This window comes from Argopecten irradians, chromosome 11 (genome assembly GCF_041381155.1).
Source record: "Argopecten irradians isolate NY chromosome 11, Ai_NY, whole genome shotgun sequence".
NCBI lineage: Eukaryota > Metazoa > Mollusca > Bivalvia > Pectinida > Pectinidae > Argopecten > Argopecten irradians.
Genome location: NC_091144.1, coordinates 13,208,980 through 13,227,281, shown reverse-complemented (window position 1 = coordinate 13,227,281; position 18,302 = coordinate 13,208,980). Strand labels below are relative to the sequence as shown.

The 18,302-nt window shown below is 36.2% G+C and overlaps 1 protein-coding gene across 2 annotated transcripts in view; it reads left to right on the top strand.

Moving 5' to 3' along the window:
• The window catches only part of LOC138334784 (uncharacterized), a 97,040-nt gene that overhangs the window by 39,180 nt on the left and 39,558 nt on the right, over positions 1-18,302 (top strand). Inside the window, exon 1 of one of the 2 annotated variants that reach the window (XM_069283511.1) lies at positions 16,770-18,080. The exons of the other annotated variant lie outside the window; for it this stretch is intronic. Within the exon in view, the coding sequence (XP_069139612.1) occupies positions 17,852-18,080 (229 nt within the window). The 5' untranslated portion in view covers positions 16,770-17,851. Of the gene's footprint in view, positions 1-16,769; positions 18,081-18,302 lie in introns of those variants that run through there. 2 annotated transcript variants of the gene reach the window in all.

Below are 18,302 nucleotides of genomic sequence, written 5' to 3'. Positions count from 1 at the left end.
GGTAGCTGTATTCCTTTTATTTCTTTATCAGATCTGATAGCACATGCTATTAGCTCTGCCTGTATAATATAAAGTAATGGTGCTATTGGGCAGCCTTGACATGTTGATCTTGAGATTTCAAAATAGGCTGATGTATAGCCATTTGTCTGTATACATGTTTTTAGCTCGCCTATTCGAAGGATAGGGGGAGCTAATGTAATAGGCGAGCTAATGTTGTCACCCCGGCGTCGGCGTCGGCGTCAGCGTTGGCGTCCCATTTCACGTTAAAGTTTTTGAGCAAGTTTCTGTTTCGTCAATTGTTTAAGCTTAAGTCATCATAAATGTTTATGATTTTATTTTCCTAATGTGTAAGGATGCTGAACGTGATAATACAACCAATTTGGGGCCCTTAAGGGGGTTTTTGAGTCTGTTAATTTGTCATATTTCCTTGTTAAAGTTTTTGAGCAAGTTTCTATTTTGTCTATTGTTTCAGCTTAAGTCATCATAAATGTTTATGATTTTATTTTCCTAATGTGTATGGATGCTGAACGTGATAATACAGCCAATTTGGGGCCCTTTAGGATTTTTTTTGAGTCTGTTAATTTGTCATATTTCCTTGTTAAAGTTTTTGAGCAAGTTTCTATTTTGTCTATTGTTTCAGCTTAAGTCATCATAAATGTTTATGATTTTATTTTCCTAATGTGTATGGATGCTGAACGTGATAATACAACTAATTTGGGGCTTTTTAGGGGGTTTTTGAGTCTGTTAATTTGTTATATATCCATGTTAAAGTTTTTGAGCAAGTTTCTATTTTGTCAATTGTTTAAGCATAAGTCATCATAAATGTTTATGATTTTATTTTCCTAATGTGTATGGATGCTGAACGTGATAATACAACCAATTTGGGGCCATTTAGGTTTTTTTTGAGTCTGTTAATTTGTCATATTTCCATGTTTAAATAGTAAATACTCGAACATCAACTTCTTCTGAATAGGCGAGCTTTGCTGTTCTCCAACAGCTCTTGTTGAGTTTATCAAGAGCATATATATCCAATTGCAAAAATTATTTCCAAATTTGAACTCATGTAAACATTTCAGACCCACCCCCATTCAATTCTGTCAAAAGCTTTTTGTTGGTCTAAAAATATTATTGATCCTTCTTGATGTTCTCTTTCACAATAGTCTATTACGTCCTGTAGAAGTCTATTAGCATTCATTATGTTTCGCCCTGATACAAATCCTTTTTGGTCGATATAGATTATTCTTGGTAAAATTATTTTCAATCTAATACTTAAAATTTTTGCAATTATTTTGTAATCAGTATTTAAAAGTGTTAGAGGTCTCCAATTTCTTATATCTTCTCTTTCACTTTTTTTATATAACAATTTTATAATACCTTTATGTTGGTCGAGAATTTGTTATCTTAAAGTTTCCAAAAATTTCCATAATCAATTTTGTAATCTCATTTTTAATCAAGTACCAATATTTTTTTTATAGAATTCAGACGTTATCCCATCTTCTCCTGGGGATTCATTTAATTTTAAGTTATTTATTGCTTTAGTAATTTCTTCTTGTTCAATAGGCCTATCTAGATGCATACTTTCTTCATTAGTTAATTTATTTTCTATACACTTTACACGAATGACCTTGATCTTCATTCAAGGTCATGGGGATAAAAATGGTTTTAAATTATTTCAAATATTAAACAACATCTTGTGGATAACTACATGTGAGAGTCCTAGAGAACCGATATTGAGCATGTGATATGCTGGGATGATTTTAAGTTCACAGGGGTCAAAATGGCTAAATTCTTTTAAACATATTTTTGTGAAGAACATAGAAGTTTAGAGACTTGATATTGGGCCTGTGATATGCTCGGATAAAGGACTACCAAGTTTGTACAAATGAATAACCTTGACCTTCATTCAAGGTCATGTGGGTTAAAAAAGCTGAAATTTTTTAAACAACTTCTTTTGAATAACTAAGAGGCCTAGAGACCTGATATTGAGCCTGCATGTGATATGCTGGGATAAACAGCTACCATATTTGTTCAAATAAATGTCCTTGACGTCCATTCCAGATCATAGGGGTCAATTATGCTACTTCTTGTCAATAAGTAAGAGGCCTAGGGACCTGATATTAGAACTATTACATGCTGTGTTGAAGTGCTACCTTCATTAAAATAAATGACAATGACCTTCCAAGGTCACGGGGATCAAATAGGCTAACATCATTAAACGTCTTAGTGCGTGCTTTATTTCTACTACATGTACCGTATTTTCCCTATTAAGAGCGCCTCCTCTAATAAGGGCGCCCCCACGTTTTTTGCTGAAAAAAAATCAACTAATTTCATACAATTTTTGTGCCAGATTGTGACGATTTGTCTCTGCAGACGCTAATGAAATATAGTTTTACATCAATCTGATGCCTAACAGATATCTAATCAGCTTGTATAAACAATAAATTTATTGCACTGAATAACTTGCCAAGTATTTACACATAGAAATAGCTAGAACGCTATGTTCAAAACAAAACGTGTCACTTGAATGTCCCACACACGTGTATGGATGAAGACTAACTGGCATCAACATTTTAGCGATGTCTGTACAGGTTTTATGAATACTTACTGTATATCTATGATAAAGGTTCCTAACTAACAGTAATATTATCATTTATAAGCATTTTATTGTGTGCTCTTGTCGGTATTCCCCATCTGCCACAAAACGAAAGTAGCGATCGAAAGCACCGTCCGCCATTTTGTGTACGCAAGGTAAACAAACAGGCTAGCATGAAATACAAAAATTCCGTGAAGCAGACATATTTAACCAATGTTTAATACTTCTAGTGCATACATTTCTTCATTATTATGTAATTTCAATACTTACTTGATCATGACTTCAAAACGAAAGTTGGTTATCATAAGTTTCAGAAAAATACGAAACTAAAAGCAAGATGACTATAGTCTGTTTCAGAAAAAACATCTAAAAATGGTCTCGAATAACCGCGCCCCCCTCAGTCATTTACCCGCGCCCGGCGCCCTCATTAGGGAAAATACGGTATATGATGTATTAATAGTCAGATGACCGTTACGGCCAATAGGGCCTCTTGTTTGAACTGTGACTTAAAGAAAATTAAATACTTAATAAAAAATTAGGTAAAACATGTCCAATATTTACAAAAACCTATATATCCAAATTAATCATAATAGCTCTTGATGACTTACATTAATGAGGCTAATGAAAGCTCATCCTAGGGAGCAATCAACCAAAATTTATGTAATAAATCCTTTAATTGGATGTTTAAATAATCGATATCATATAGTCCTTAATGAACCGAATATTTATTTATTGATCATATTTTAAACTTGGAAATTGCAGAACTAGGTATTTAGTCTATAAATCAGGGTTTAAGATGTGACAGCTTTTGGAGTCTGTAAAGAAATCTGTTATTAGCTTATAGCAATGGACCTAGATAACAGGCTTATATCTTTTCACCATGAATCAAATAGCAGGTGTGACAAGACTTCTTCCATTGGTAAAGGTCATAGTAAAAACAAACCCACCGACAACCACAAAATATACTAACCAGTATCCATACGTCACTTAAAGTCACATTACTTTAAAAAAGCTTATTGATAACAATTGTATTATCTTTACATCTATCTTGACTTCCTACGATATGAAGTTACAGCATCAAATATGTTAATGCGATATTCTCTTGTCTTTCGCGCTCGTTTTACTGACATACTTTCAAATATAAAAAAAAATTGAAGCAAATTTTGCACAAAATTTTAAGGCATAAGACCAATAATATTTTTTAATAATATAAGGAACCTACCCCCTAGGGGCTATATGAGGTGCCATAAGGGGTAAAATTGATTGACTAAAATTTAAAAAAATCTTCTTCTGAATTCACAGATTTGATGGAATTCATAGGTCTTAAGGCCCTCTTCAAAAAATGTGAATTTCATGGTCCTGAGGTCTCAGATCTGGAAAAGGGGTCACTGAAGTATATATAGGGAAAACACTTCTATGAGCATTATTTGCTAGGAAATGCTTAGAAATTTGAAAAAAATACTAGTCATTTTAACGTATTATATCCTGGTTGTCTTCCAGAAATCAGAAGGGTCAAAATGGCTAAAAATCTCCAAAATTCCCACATGTAATAGAATCAAATACTTTTAAGATTAAAAGGTCAAACTAATAAAATCACTCATTGACTTATGTATTATATTCCAAGAATACATTTATTTCAGAGAGAACCCCTATGTCTTCGAATTCAGCCTCTTCTAATGGTGCCCATCCGTCCCAATCTCCTGGCCCATCTGGAGGAGAGCAGGGTGACAACCAAGAAGGGGATCAGGGAGATGGTCATTCTAGTGTAAATATACCACAATCCTCAAGGTCACCCCATAAGGCATTTTCACATGGACCATCAAGCCAAAGACAAGCTGCTCACCAAAAGAAAGATGGCAACTGGGAAGGAGGTGCTCAAGGTAGATATCACAATGTGACAACAAAAACAAGCACTAGTTACTTATCTGATACTATATGTCTAAATAAATAAACACTAGAGTAAAATTGAAGCAAATTCTTTAAAACATTTGCTTCTGTAGGAATGAAGCAATTTGGTCTGAAGCTTCCTTGGGAGAAGGAAAACTGATTTTTTTTTTATAAACAATGGGTCTGGTCCCCCAGGGGACTGAGGGCTCAAGTTCAAATATGGGAAATGTAGCAAATTCTTTAAAATCCTTCTTCTGTAGGAATTAAGATATTTGATTTAATTTTGCTCTGAAGCTTCCTTGAGTGAAGGTCAACCAATTTTGTATAAACATTGGGACTGTACGCCTAGGGACCTGATGAGCGGGGCTAAATGTGGGAAATGTAGCAAATACTTTAAAATCCTTCGTTAGGAATGAATAGATTAAGTGCTAATTAATAGTTTTCAAGTTGGTAGCTTGTGTTCCTGGTCTGTAACAGGTAAGCCATACAGGCCCTGTAGCCCTCTGGTAGAATATTTTTCCAAGATATTGTACCGGTGCTTTTATTTAAAATGTTTTGGTGTTAATTTCTGATGAAATGATTTATGAAAATAATTTTATGTAATAGGATATACCTTCTATTTTATTAGCTCATCTGTCCTGATGGGGAAATAAAGGGAAATCCTTCAAATCGCTACTAGTAAAAAAGTACATGTAATTGAAAGATTTTAACCAAAGGAGTGGTATCATTTTGGGCCGTTTAATGACCACTCTGCGATAAGCAACATATATTGCACGAAAATACTTTAGCGTCAGTTGCGTATTGTATGCTATTCAGTATATCAGATTTTTTATGGGCTCATGGTAATTCAAGAGGTCAAAGGTCAAAGGCTGAAAATTCACATTTTATTGTCTAAATCATAAATAATTAAATATTAGAATAGAGATAATATTATTTGCATTTTTTGCATGTAAATATTGGGTTTGTAAAGTTCAGTTCAGAAAACTAATAGAAAAAAAAAAAAAAAAAAATAGGTCATTAAAACTTTAATACTTTTGATCAAACTTAATATTTTTTCTACAATTTAATAGCTTGAGATTGATGTATAGTGCTGCATATGGATCTTGACATGACCTGCTTAAGATGATAACATACTAGGTTCACATTGGCTAGGTCACGTACATAAATGATGTCATATTCAATAATTGGCTTCATCTGTTCACTTCACTTCCACGGGGGCAGGAGGAATGGGGGCCAAATAGGGAAATAGAGGTAAATCCTTGAAATCGCTAGTTGTCATAGAGTTCTGCATGAATTGTAACGGAATTTGGCCAGACACATCCTTTGGGAAAGGGGAACAGAATTTGTCAGCTCACCTGGCCTGAGAATTGTGGCTCAAACCAGGTTATTAGCGATACAAGCTCTCTGTCCCTCTCTTGTTTCAGATGTCAGGACAATATATTGTGAAATTGAGATTAATTAAAGTCCTCGGAAAAAAATGTATCGGGTATTTGTCTCGAAAAGCGACAAACCTGACGGGTTCTGAATCATATGTGTTTATTTATTATCTATTTCAAAAGACATTCTGCAAATACTATAAAAACAGAATTAGAATCACTCAAACATACATAATTCATTCAACAAAAAACAACGCGCGAATTGCATTCAAAGACAAACTTTACATTTCAAGCATTACTGAAAACTTTACATGTTATACATTATTACAAAATAAGATAGAAGTAAAAAAAAAAGATACAATACGTATAGTGTATCAAAGTGCAGACTATATATACTCCGTGTTCTATAATCAAATAGTTAACCGTATAGGCACACTTACAAAACTCCTCTCTCAAACTCTCAAGCGGTCGCAGAAATGCAAAAATAAACTTGTTGGTCAAGGCTGAAATGTCTCCTGTCGGGTTTCCGGTGATATAAATGTCGTATTACAGGATCTGTATCCTGGTTTTTTCCCAGTGTCTGACAGACATATCTTGTAAATCTCGACCAGAATCCCAAGAGTTGTGATCAAGTACTGTTGTGGGCATCGAAACAGTCTCAATCCAAGACACTGGTTTCAGGGCTGCATTTCATATAGCCTTTACTGAGTACAATAATGTGATATCAATCCCATATGCAGTTGTATGATCATCTGAAATCCACATTCGAAGGTAATCTAGACATGACACCTGCATTCATATAGGTCTTCCCAGACTTATATAGGATATTGAAACCCATAAACAGACAATGCAGCAAGCAACGATGCCCAGTATTATCCAACTTAGCAGTGGTCAACAGGTAGTCAAGGATCTTCACAACTCTAGGGAGTGCATAGGAATCCTTCATAGTCCTGCGATTCAATCGGTTGTCAATACGCATGCATAGTCACCCATCCTTTTTGCGGACTAACACCACAGCCGAAGCCCACGGCGAGTGTGTCCGACGTATCACCCCAATGTGCAGCAGTTGGTGTAGATGATCACGGACCTCGCTAAGCATCGCTGGAGGAATTCGGCGATAACGCTACTTAAATGGCACCTCAGCAGTTAACTCTATACGATGATGAACAGCAGTAGAATGATCAAAGTCCGTATCACTCTTAAACTTACCACTAAACTTCTCTTCTGATAATCTGTCATCAAACTTCATCTGCTTAAGAAACGCATCCATTTCAGCATCCATAGAGTTTATCTGCTGACTCCATTTCAATATCTCGTAAATATTCCTCCACTTTAACGGGCTACACATAAATCTCACATAAAACTGCGTGTGGTGGTATAGTAATGTTAACATTTCTAGCCGTGATGTAAGATATGGTTACATGAACAACATCATTCCTCCTATAGCTGTAATGGATAAGGCTTGCTTGGTGAACTGTATAAATCATCTACTAAAGATTATTCCTCTGACGACTTGAGGTAAGCACTGTTATTAGATATCTTGACGGCCGCACCTTCAAAACTCATTACTACGCCCAGACAAAATTTCCCCTTGTAAGATTTTGCTGACGCAACGTTATTCATCCGAATATCACCTATATAGTATATCACCATAAACGTCATTATTAGAGTTCTTAATCTCCATTTACGTGTTGGTCCCAACCAGCACTGGCATCTCTGAATTATACCTGGTATCCTGCACTACAAATGGGCGTCCCGAAGTCGTATACTTATGTATAAATACCAATGCCTGACTTATCTGATATCAGACTGGCGCAAAAAAATGTGATATTTGAGCACACATAAATATTGTCAAGTGTATGTCTTTGTTCTATGTTGTCGGTTATGAGTGTGTTATGACATTTCAGGTTTTACAAAAAGTTTACAGCCTCGTGGATTTGAAAAGTTTCGACCTTATTTAAACGATATGACGTAATTATTATATATATGTTATAACGTGAGAAGCTTTACTGCTGTGGCGTTCATGTATGTTCTATATGAAGGAGACTATCATCTGGACTAGAACATGTTAATTGTAAATTTTGTGATTTAAATTGATCTACAAATATATTGCGATTTTATTAGTTCTCAAACTGCTCTCACATGTAGACACCCACTACAATTCGTATTAACGAACAAGTAGCACACCAAATGTTTGAAGTGTAATATACCGGAAAAGGGTGCGGTGAAGGAATTTTTCGAAAGGTGTTGATGCAACACATAATATGTAATGTCACTTGACTACACAAAGAAACATAACCAAGTTTTACAATTGAAGTAGGGCTGAACCTACGTCACAAATACCCAGGTTCTATTCATAGTAGAGCGGCATAGAGAAAACCATACATTTTTTATACAAGCATGAAACTTCATGAAATTTTGCATGAGAGTGACCTAGACTACCAAATACAAAATTTAAACCGGGCGCCATTACATAATGTACATAAACCTAACAAAGTAATGAAACAGCATGCTACACATCTCGTTTGGCATTTTTTAATTTACTCGCCCAATCACAGTACAGTTTAGAAACGATAGAAAGACAGTCTATAAATGAAAGTAAAATATAAGTAATAGATATATGACCCTTGTGGTAGCCACATTACATAACAATTAACATTCACAGGTAATTAAAGTAATAACATTATATTATAATGTCACTCGCTGATATATACCTCCCGTCTCACCATGGCCATCGTCAATATAAAAATATTGAAATTTTCATACACTTCCCTTTCTTTTTAAGCCAAATCCTAATTTTGATAATTATTTTTTCTAACAATAAAGAACAATTCAATATTTACAAAGATGAACAACTCATAGTTCATATAAACAAAATTCAATTCAAAATCATCAACACAATTCCAAAACAATAGTTACGGTTTCAACAATATTCCTCCTAAATCTACACAGTTAATATATATAGGGCTTCACAGAACATGGCGCTTAAGGTGATTCCTAAAAGTTTTTCCTCCTTTAATTTTCTTTAGAATTTGCCCACTGGGACTTTGATAAACTTTTCATTATGGCTTTTATATTTGAAATGTGACCGAGCGGTTTTGGAAACATTGTACTCTCAATAACCCCACTTTACAGTCTGTTATGTTAAAATACAATTTTACACACATCTTTCCAAGCTTGGTAATAGACTGTAATATTACAAACAACAACATTTTTTTTATCTTTAATATGTAAGTTTATATGGTTATCACTGACTTCAATGTCGTTTTTACTCTAACACATTGATTGCGTATAAATGAGGCCTAAGAAGGCCAAATTTCCATTTGAATTTCAAATTACATTTAAGTAAATGTAAATGCATAATTTCAAAAAAATTGTGTCATTTTATTTTCTTGATTTTTTGTCTGCTTAATTGGACAGTTGTATGGAGAACGATGAAAAAATATAAAAATAATTGATCATGGAGTTTTTGAGAAAGTAGCCTTTCTATACCCCTACTCCAGGGGCAGTAAAATTTACTTTTTAGGTCACCTGAGACGAAGTCTCAAGTGACCTATTCTAATCGCCTTTTGTCCGTCGTCGTGCGTCGTCCGTCGTGCGTCGTGCGTCGTCCGTCGTATGTCCGTAAACAATTTACATTTTCAACTTCTTCTCCAAAACTGCTGAAGCAATTTCAATGAAATTTTGCACAAACCTTCTAAGGCATAAGGCCAATCAAAATTGTGAATTATATGATCCTCACCCCCCAGGGAGCTATGGGAGGGGCCAAAAGGGGTAAAATTGACTAAAATTTCAAAAATCTTCTTCTCCACTCACAGATGTGATGGAATTAAATACTCTTCATAGATAGAAAGGTCCTAAGGTCCTTTACAAAAATTGTGAATTATATGACCCTGGGGTCTCAGGTTTCCCCCTGGGGAGGGGGTTAAGTTTACTATAGTTTATATAGGGAAAACACATTTTTGAGTAATGTTTGATCATTTGTAATAGGAAATGAGTCAAATATTGTCAGAATTATCAGTATGAGATGGCTATTGAATCCTATTAACCAGTTTTCCATGACTGACCCCCAGGGGCCTTAGGGGCGGGGTCAAAAGGGGTCAAATAGGCTATAACTTCAAAAATCTTCTTCTGAAATTCTGGAAATGGTAGAATCACATACTCTTCATAGATGGAAAGGTCTTGAGGTCCTTTACAAAAATTGTGAATTATATGACCCTGGGGTCTCACGTTTCCCCCTGGGGAGGGGGTCAAGTTTACTATAGTTTATACAGGGAAAACACATTTTTGAGTATTATTTGATCATTTGTAATAGGAAATGAGTCAAATATTGTCAGAATTATCAGTATGAGATGGCTATTGAATCCTATTAACCAGTTTTCCATGACTGACCCCCAGGGGCCTTAGGGGCGGGGTCAAAAGGGGTCAAATAGGCTATAACTTCAAAAATCTTCTTCTGAAATTCTGGAAATGGTAGAATCACATACTCTTCATAGATGGAAAGGTCTTGAGGTCCTTTACAAAAATTGTGAATTATATGACCCTGGGGTCTCATGTTTCCCCCTGGGGAGGGGGTCAAGTTTACTATAGTTTATATAGGAAAAACACATTTATGAACATTATTTGCCTATTTTTCATAGGAAATTAGTCAAACTGGGTTAGAATTATTAGCCTGAGATAGCATTTTAACATCATATCCATATTGGTCATGGCCGACCCCCAGGGGCCAGAGGGGCGGAGCCAAAAGGGGTCAAAATGGTAATTTCAAAAATCTTCTTTTTGAATTCACAGATTTGATGGAACTAGATACTCTTGATAGATTGGAAGGTCTTAAGGCCCTTTACAAAAAATTGTGAATTTCATGGTCCTGGGATCTCAGATTTTCCCCTGGGGAGGGGGTCAAATTTACTATAGTTTATAAAGGAAAAACACATTTAGGAACATTATTTGCTTAGTTTTCATAGGAAATTAGTCAATCTGGGTTAGAATTATTAGCCTGAGATAGCATTTTAACATCATATCCATATTGGTCTTGGCCGACCCCCAGAGGCCAGAGGGGTGGGGCCAAAAGGGGTCAAAATGGATAACATTTCAAAAATCTTTCTTCTGAATTCACATAATCTTCATAGGTTAAAAAGTCAAATTTATAAAATCACTGACTGACTTCAAGGGCCTGATGGGCCAATATATAGTGTTTATATGCATGTCTTTGTTTCATTCTGTATCTGAAATCAGGTGACCGTTAAGGCCCATGGGCCTCTTGTTTTAAAATTTAGATAATTAGACAAAATTTGTGCGGTAATATTTGTGTAAAGTACATCTTATATATGAAACATTATAAAGTATAATGGTCTTATAATACAAATTGTTATAACTGTTAATTTTATGTCACGATGCCACCGATTTGGCCCCCCACAAAGCTAACAAATGACACAAATAAGCCATTATTTTGCCTGGATTTGATATTTGAAAAATAATTATGGAAAATTCCGGGTAAAGACTCACTTCATTGACCCTTTCGATACTCCATGATTTATATTGTTTTAACGGGAAAATATTTTTATCAAAATCTATCTTTCCATCGTCAAGATATCTTACATAATGTAGCTTCAATTGTCGTTATAGACAAACACTCAAGTACAAAATTGAAATTTGGCGCCAAAATTGTAGCTTTGCAAAGCATCTACGTGACAACGATCACAAAAATGTCGAAAAAATCGAAGTCATAATTTACAACTGTATGTCTTTGTATGCTTTTTGCGGAGATATTTGTATATCTAATACATGTAGACATTTACTATCCGAAATACACTAAAACAGATTTTTAGATCCTCAAGATTACATGTACTGTAATTAGTGGGCATACGTCTAAGAAAAGAAATATCTTATCCGGAATCATCGATCACCATTCAGCTGATTAGATAGGGAAAGAATTAGTCTATGCCTACATATATATCAAAGATGTAATACTGTTGTTGATACTAGCTTACATATCCTTTTTAATAACGTATCATTCCGTTTGTATGAGTTATGTAATTTGCTTCGCAAAATATACATATAGCTTAACGTTATATTAGTCTGGCAAAATTCAAAGATCTGACAACATTTTTCAAGTTTGTCGAAGCTACATCTACCGTGCAAACTTTGATTTTCATCCGGTATCAAGCTTTTGCAAACCGAACTAAGTGCGATCTCGACAAATACGCCGTTTATCGACTATACTATCCTGATTTTAATGTTTAGAGGTCGTATATCGGTAAACGGATAACATATAGATCGCTATTTTTCATAATCTTAGTAACAAAAGTGTTTTAATGTCCGAATGCAATTGAGCCGAGGAGGTCCGAGCGAACGGCGCTTTCGATCAAAGAAATTGTTTAGCAAACACAAGATTTGCCATTATTGAGACCTTTTTACAACTAGTCCCACACATTAATGTTATTGAACACAAATTCTGTAAGTATTATTGTTTTGATCCCTTTTATTCAGGAAAGGGTGGGCCAGCTCACTTTACGGTGAGGAAGTAATGCTTTCGATAGTTAAACTGTCCTGTGTTGTACACTTGGCCATAGAAAAAGTAACTTATGCAAGCGAAAGTAAAACATCAATTTTACTGCTTTTATGTGATATCTATAGTACTGTTGAATGCTGTTTTAAAAACTTATCAGTGGAAAAATGTAATATATCTATGTAGATCACCGTGTTAACCGGTGCAAATACAACGCGGCAACTGTAAATACTATGACGTCATCAGCATGTATAACATTGTAAAAACTGTAACTATTGCATGGTTGGCTATTGAATAATGGACAGAAATAACTCCTATACGTATACAAACTGTTTCCCTGAAAAGGGGGACAATTTTTGGCTAAATTTTGTTACAATCTATGACATGTAGCGATTTAAATTATTTACCATTAATATAACTCTACTTTATATACGCTATATAAAAGTTACTTGGTTAAATTGACTAGCTCCCTACTTTTTCCCAAAACCCTCGCTCAGCTGTGTGCTAGTCTTTCGAACTAGCACACCCCTGGAAGCTAGCACACACCCGGACTCGGCTATTTCCGTTTAACCAATCAGATTCGAGGTGGGCGGGACTTGTTTCCGATCACGCCATCAGTTGCTAGGTGACGTAACAATTGGGCGGAGCTAGTTTCCGATCACGCCATCTCCGTTGACGTACTCAGACGACGTTAGTATCGATCGGAAACTGTTACCGAACACGTCGTCATGTTTATCTTGTAAGTGAGAGGCTTGTGAAAAATGCAATGGGGTCAGAGGACAATACCTTTTATATGTACATGTACGTACAGTTGTTATGTATATATTTAGGCTACCTGTAAGTGGTTAAAGTCTCAGAATTTCAACAATACTTGTATATAAATTTAGTATTATGCCTAGTGGTATAAATGTTGAAATATTGAGAAATCATAGCGGAATCAAATTTTAACCTGCGGTTTGAATAGAAGCAAAACAAAACGGACATGGAATTACAATTATCATCTCGGAATAATTTGTATGTTTGAAGATTACGTAGATCGATTACAACGTAAGATTTTCTCAATCTCTAATGACCATTGCCGTACGCGACAGGAATATAGCGTATGAGAGAAATATATTTTTAGTCTAATCATAGCTTTTGTATGTATCGGTATATTAAAACAGTTAAAGTATGGGTATGACTCCGCCTCGGGAAATAGACAAGTCTCGGGAAACCAGAAACTTGCTATATCCCTCAACCCCATACTTTAACTGTATACTGTTTACCCCTATTGGGCTCGTCCCTCCATGGATGTTTCATGCCTTAAATACCTCTACTCCTTTGGTTACAATTAATGTAGAACTCTTTGACTTAGTTGAGTTTGAAAGGAAATATTGATGGACGAACGGACGGACAGACTTGAATAGATTTTGAACCAAAGAGTTTTAACTTAAAAACCCACTGTGTACCGTTATTTGGTTATTTCAATGCACATTAAAGGGCAAATTATAATACTACCTGTCTCATGTGGTGTCGGTCAAAAAAAAAAAAAAAAAAAAAAAAACGTTTTGCTATGAAATATTCATAATAATAGTGATAGTAGCCCCTAATGTATTTAAGTTAAGGAACTGAGAATTTAGGTCATCTGATCCGAAATCACCACGCTTCGTCCGTTTTCGTGCGCCGTCCGCCGCTACGCCGTCAGAAAACTTTTCATTCAAACGACTTCTTCTCAATAATTTGAAGGCACGGAGTACTAATATGTCTGCAGCTTACTGGGATGAAGGGCTATTAAGATTGTTCAAAAGAATGACCTTGACTTTTAGGTCATAGGGGTCAAATAGGCTTAAATCTTTAAACGACTTCTTGTCAATAACTAAGGTTGGAGCTTAGGGTGTAGGGTTTTAATAGTTTAACGTCCTATAAACGGTCTGGGTCATGTAAGGACGTGCCAGGTTTATTGGTGGAGGAAAACAGGAGAACCAAGAGAAAAACTACAGACCAGCTGTCAGTACCTAGCACCTTTCCCACATGGGATTCGAACTCGCGACCCAGAAGTTGAAGGCTTGTGGTAATATGTCGAGACATCTTAACCACTCGGCCAGCGCAGCTCCAAATAAATAACTAAGGGGCCTAGAGACCTGATATTGGTCAAGTAGCTTGCCGGGATAAAGGACCACTAAGTGTGTTCAAATTAATGACATTGACCACCATTCAAGGTCAAATGGGTCAATTAGGCTAAAATCTTTAAACAACTTCTTGTCAATACCTAGGAGGCCTGGAGACCTCATATTGGGTATGCAGCAAGTTTGTTCAAGTAAATGACCTTTACCTACTTAGATCAATTTCATCAAATATTTCGGAAACTTTTAGCTTGAAATAAGGAGTTCCTTATTTCAACTTAATTGTTAGTCACTAATGTATACCCTGACTATGTTACTTTGTGTCATTAGTCAGATGACACTTAAGGCCCATCAACCTCTAGTTGTATAAATCTTTGCTCTGACCCACCTGGGGTAGAAGGAGCGGGGTCCAGTAAGTGAAATAGAGCAAAATCTTTTAAGTCAATTCTAGTCATAGATTGTAATCGAGGCCTCCGAGTACATCCTCGGGTAAAAGGAGTTTGTATAAATCTGAGGAGGAGCAATTTTAAATATGACTGTAAAAAAATTGAAAGGATCTTTAATATCCCTTAAATCTTAACATGTTCTCAGACCTTTCATTGTCGTAACAAGCCAAGTGAGCAATACAAATGTGGTATTATAATCTCACTATATAATCCTTATATTGTTTCAGGTGATGGTAAAGCATCAGTGCCAGACTTCCACAACATAGACTACTCAGGACACTTTAAAATAAAATTGCTCTCCTGGGAACACTCCAGAAAGGATAAACACTCAGTGTTGAAAATGGAAGTGAACGAAGAACAGTTTGTTAAGTTCTGCCATCTGTTCCAATGTGAGTTGCAGCTGGAAGTAGTAAAGAGGGCTTTACGGTCTGATCTGAAGGTAGTTGTGACAGGAGAGGGATACCCTCCGTCTATCTGTCCCCAGGAAGGCGCCTCAACTCCACAAAATAGCAGTGTAGAAAGAATCCTCACTAATCTTTGCTATCAGCTTACTGCTGTGAATATTTCTTCCACATCATGGAACACGGATCAGGTCATGGCCACTTTGTCTTTACTAGAAAACTATCAGAAGCACATTGTTGTTGGTTATGAAGTAACAGGTGATATTACCAGCAACTACTGGCTTGCTGGGGAATATGGTTCGATGAAATCAACCATAGAGACATTGGGTCGGCAAATAGGTCCTGTTAAATATGACAAAACAGATCAAGAAGAACCCAATGAGATGGAAAGAGGCGCTGAAAGAGCGGAAACTACACCAGGTGATGTTCTTCACTGGGGAGACATCTTCCAATCAAGTGCATCACACGGATCAGAAAACAGGCAGAGAGGACAAACTGGATCAGACAGACAGAGGAAACCAAGCGGAGTTAATGCAGATATCGAGCGAGGTGGATCAGAAAACAACCCTTTAGAACCACTAGAATCCAATATCAGATCTGAGGGGCTTCCTGAATCAGTTGACAGACGGAGTGGACAAAAAGGATCTAGTCAGAGTGAAACAGACAATACAACAGGTAAATGAGTTATTGTACTTTCTGGTGATGTTCAGGGATTCCTCTATTCTCTTGTTCTTGATTTTGAACAGTTGCATTTTAACTTAAGGAATACTGATCTATAGTGACATTTCAGCAAAAGTAGAGTGCTACTTGTTCGTATACTCCACTTTTACGTTTATTTGTCAGAAAGTACAGAATTATCTTCGTCAAAATCTACATGGGTCCTCATTGTTTCCTTTAGTTATGAGGCTGTGGTGGCCCAATTGTTAATATGCCCGAGATATTATTTATTATAAGCCCTCCACATCTAGGTTACGAGTTTGAATCCCATGTTGGGCAGTTGAAGAGTACCGGTACTGAGTGCTGGTTGGTGATTTGTCGCTTGGTATTTAGGGTTTCCTCCACCGTCTAAATCTGGCACATCCTTGAAATGACCCTGGCTAGCTCAATCTTTAGCTAGTTTGACATGTTCTTTTTGTATGGTCAACATTATTATCTTGTATATGTAGATATATTATCAAACACTTCAACTTAATTAGCTTATGCTGTACCGTGGCGTCCAGTGACTGTCGTCCATTTATCAATAACTTATAAAATTGACTGCTTAAAAACAAGAAAATGTAAAACAATTTGGCTGGAAGTATCTAAATATCTTGGTATTTTAATGTCTTTTAATAGGACAAACAGCTTCATGTTAATTGGATTCATAATTGCAAATATTTTGAGCAAGATAAGTGTTTATCAAAGTTACTAAATCAATAAATTGCAGGGAACCAGTTGGCACCAAATGCCATGGTTACAGCTCAGGTGTCACCAATCATGGACACGAATCAATGGGAGACAGACGTGTATATAGAACTACATTTGAAACTACACCTGGAGGGCAAGGTGATAGGGCAAGGGAAGTTACTGTGGCAACCTCAAGGACAGAGGACAAACACTGGCCTGGTGATCAATTTACTAGAAAGGAGAAAAGTCAGTCAAGGGCCAACTTTAATACCATATTAAAGTTAGACATACTTCAAAGTAGAGTTGTGTCATCCACCCAGTTCATGAAGGATTATGAACATAAATTCAAAAATATCAGATTTGAATATGCATGTCATCGCCTTCATATCAGTGGAGATGAGGGGACTGTCGATAGAGTTTCAAAAGAAATCCAAAATCAGTTGGAGCAAATAGAGAAGAACAGAGTTGATTTATCAAGTGTGTTGAGACCTAAGCAGATGAGCATGCTAAGAGTCAGTGGTGTACTGGACTATGTAAAGGACCATATCAAACGTAAAGGAATGTCATGTTATCTGGAACAGGATAAAGATACGACAAGAGTGTACACTACGCAAGGTTCCATGAGTGACATCCTCAATGAAATTCAAGTGGCCATTTTCTGCCAAGAATTTGAGATTGATTCAACATGGAGGTTATTTGTATATTCCCCATATGTCCAGCAAGAGATGTGTAACTTACAGAAAAACATCATGATAAGGTTGCCATAACAGTAACGGAGAGCCTAGTGAACATTGTCTGTACATCTGACATTTCAGAGGAAGTGTTAGAAAGCTATAAACACAATGAAATCAGATTTTTCAGAAGCAAAAAACAAAAACTTTGCCTTATACACTTCAAGGACATCTGACTGTAGAGCTGTGTGCTGAAGTCCTTCATGATCAACTTAACAGCGCTAGAGAGAAATATGGTGTTGAAATCAGTCCCATCCGAAACAAAGACAAACAAGGGTGGATAGTTAAAGGACCGGCAGGAACTCTTGAGGAAGCTTGTGAGGACGTGAAGAAACGGACAGCTAAGGTAGTATCAGAATCGGTTCACTTGAAGGACAAGGTCTGTAAAGAGTTTTTTGAATCCAAACCAGGACAGGATGTAATGTTGAGAGTTGGTGAGGATACAGGAACACTAGTGACCATAGATAAAAAGGAGGTCAGTGTGGCAGAAGAGAAACCATCAAGATCTGACATAACAGGATCAACCACACATCGAGTTGCAAGTCTGACGAGTCGTCAGTGGAGATTGGGGGATGGTTCGCATATCGCATTGTACTATGGGGATGGCAGGACGTCACCTGATAATATTTTGGTGGAATTAAAGACAGGAGGTAATGTGATTTAATTCATCTTGTTAACCAAATTGTATGATATTATGGTACCCAGTCATATATGGCTTACATGGTATGTTTACAAATATGGTATAAGTATATGTGCAAGAAATATGACCCATTTCATCATTCAGTATATATTTTTTTTTAAATTTCACTGCATTGCTGAATATTCCAGTACCGTGTTACAATATCATTATCAAATCCATTTCTAAAATTGAG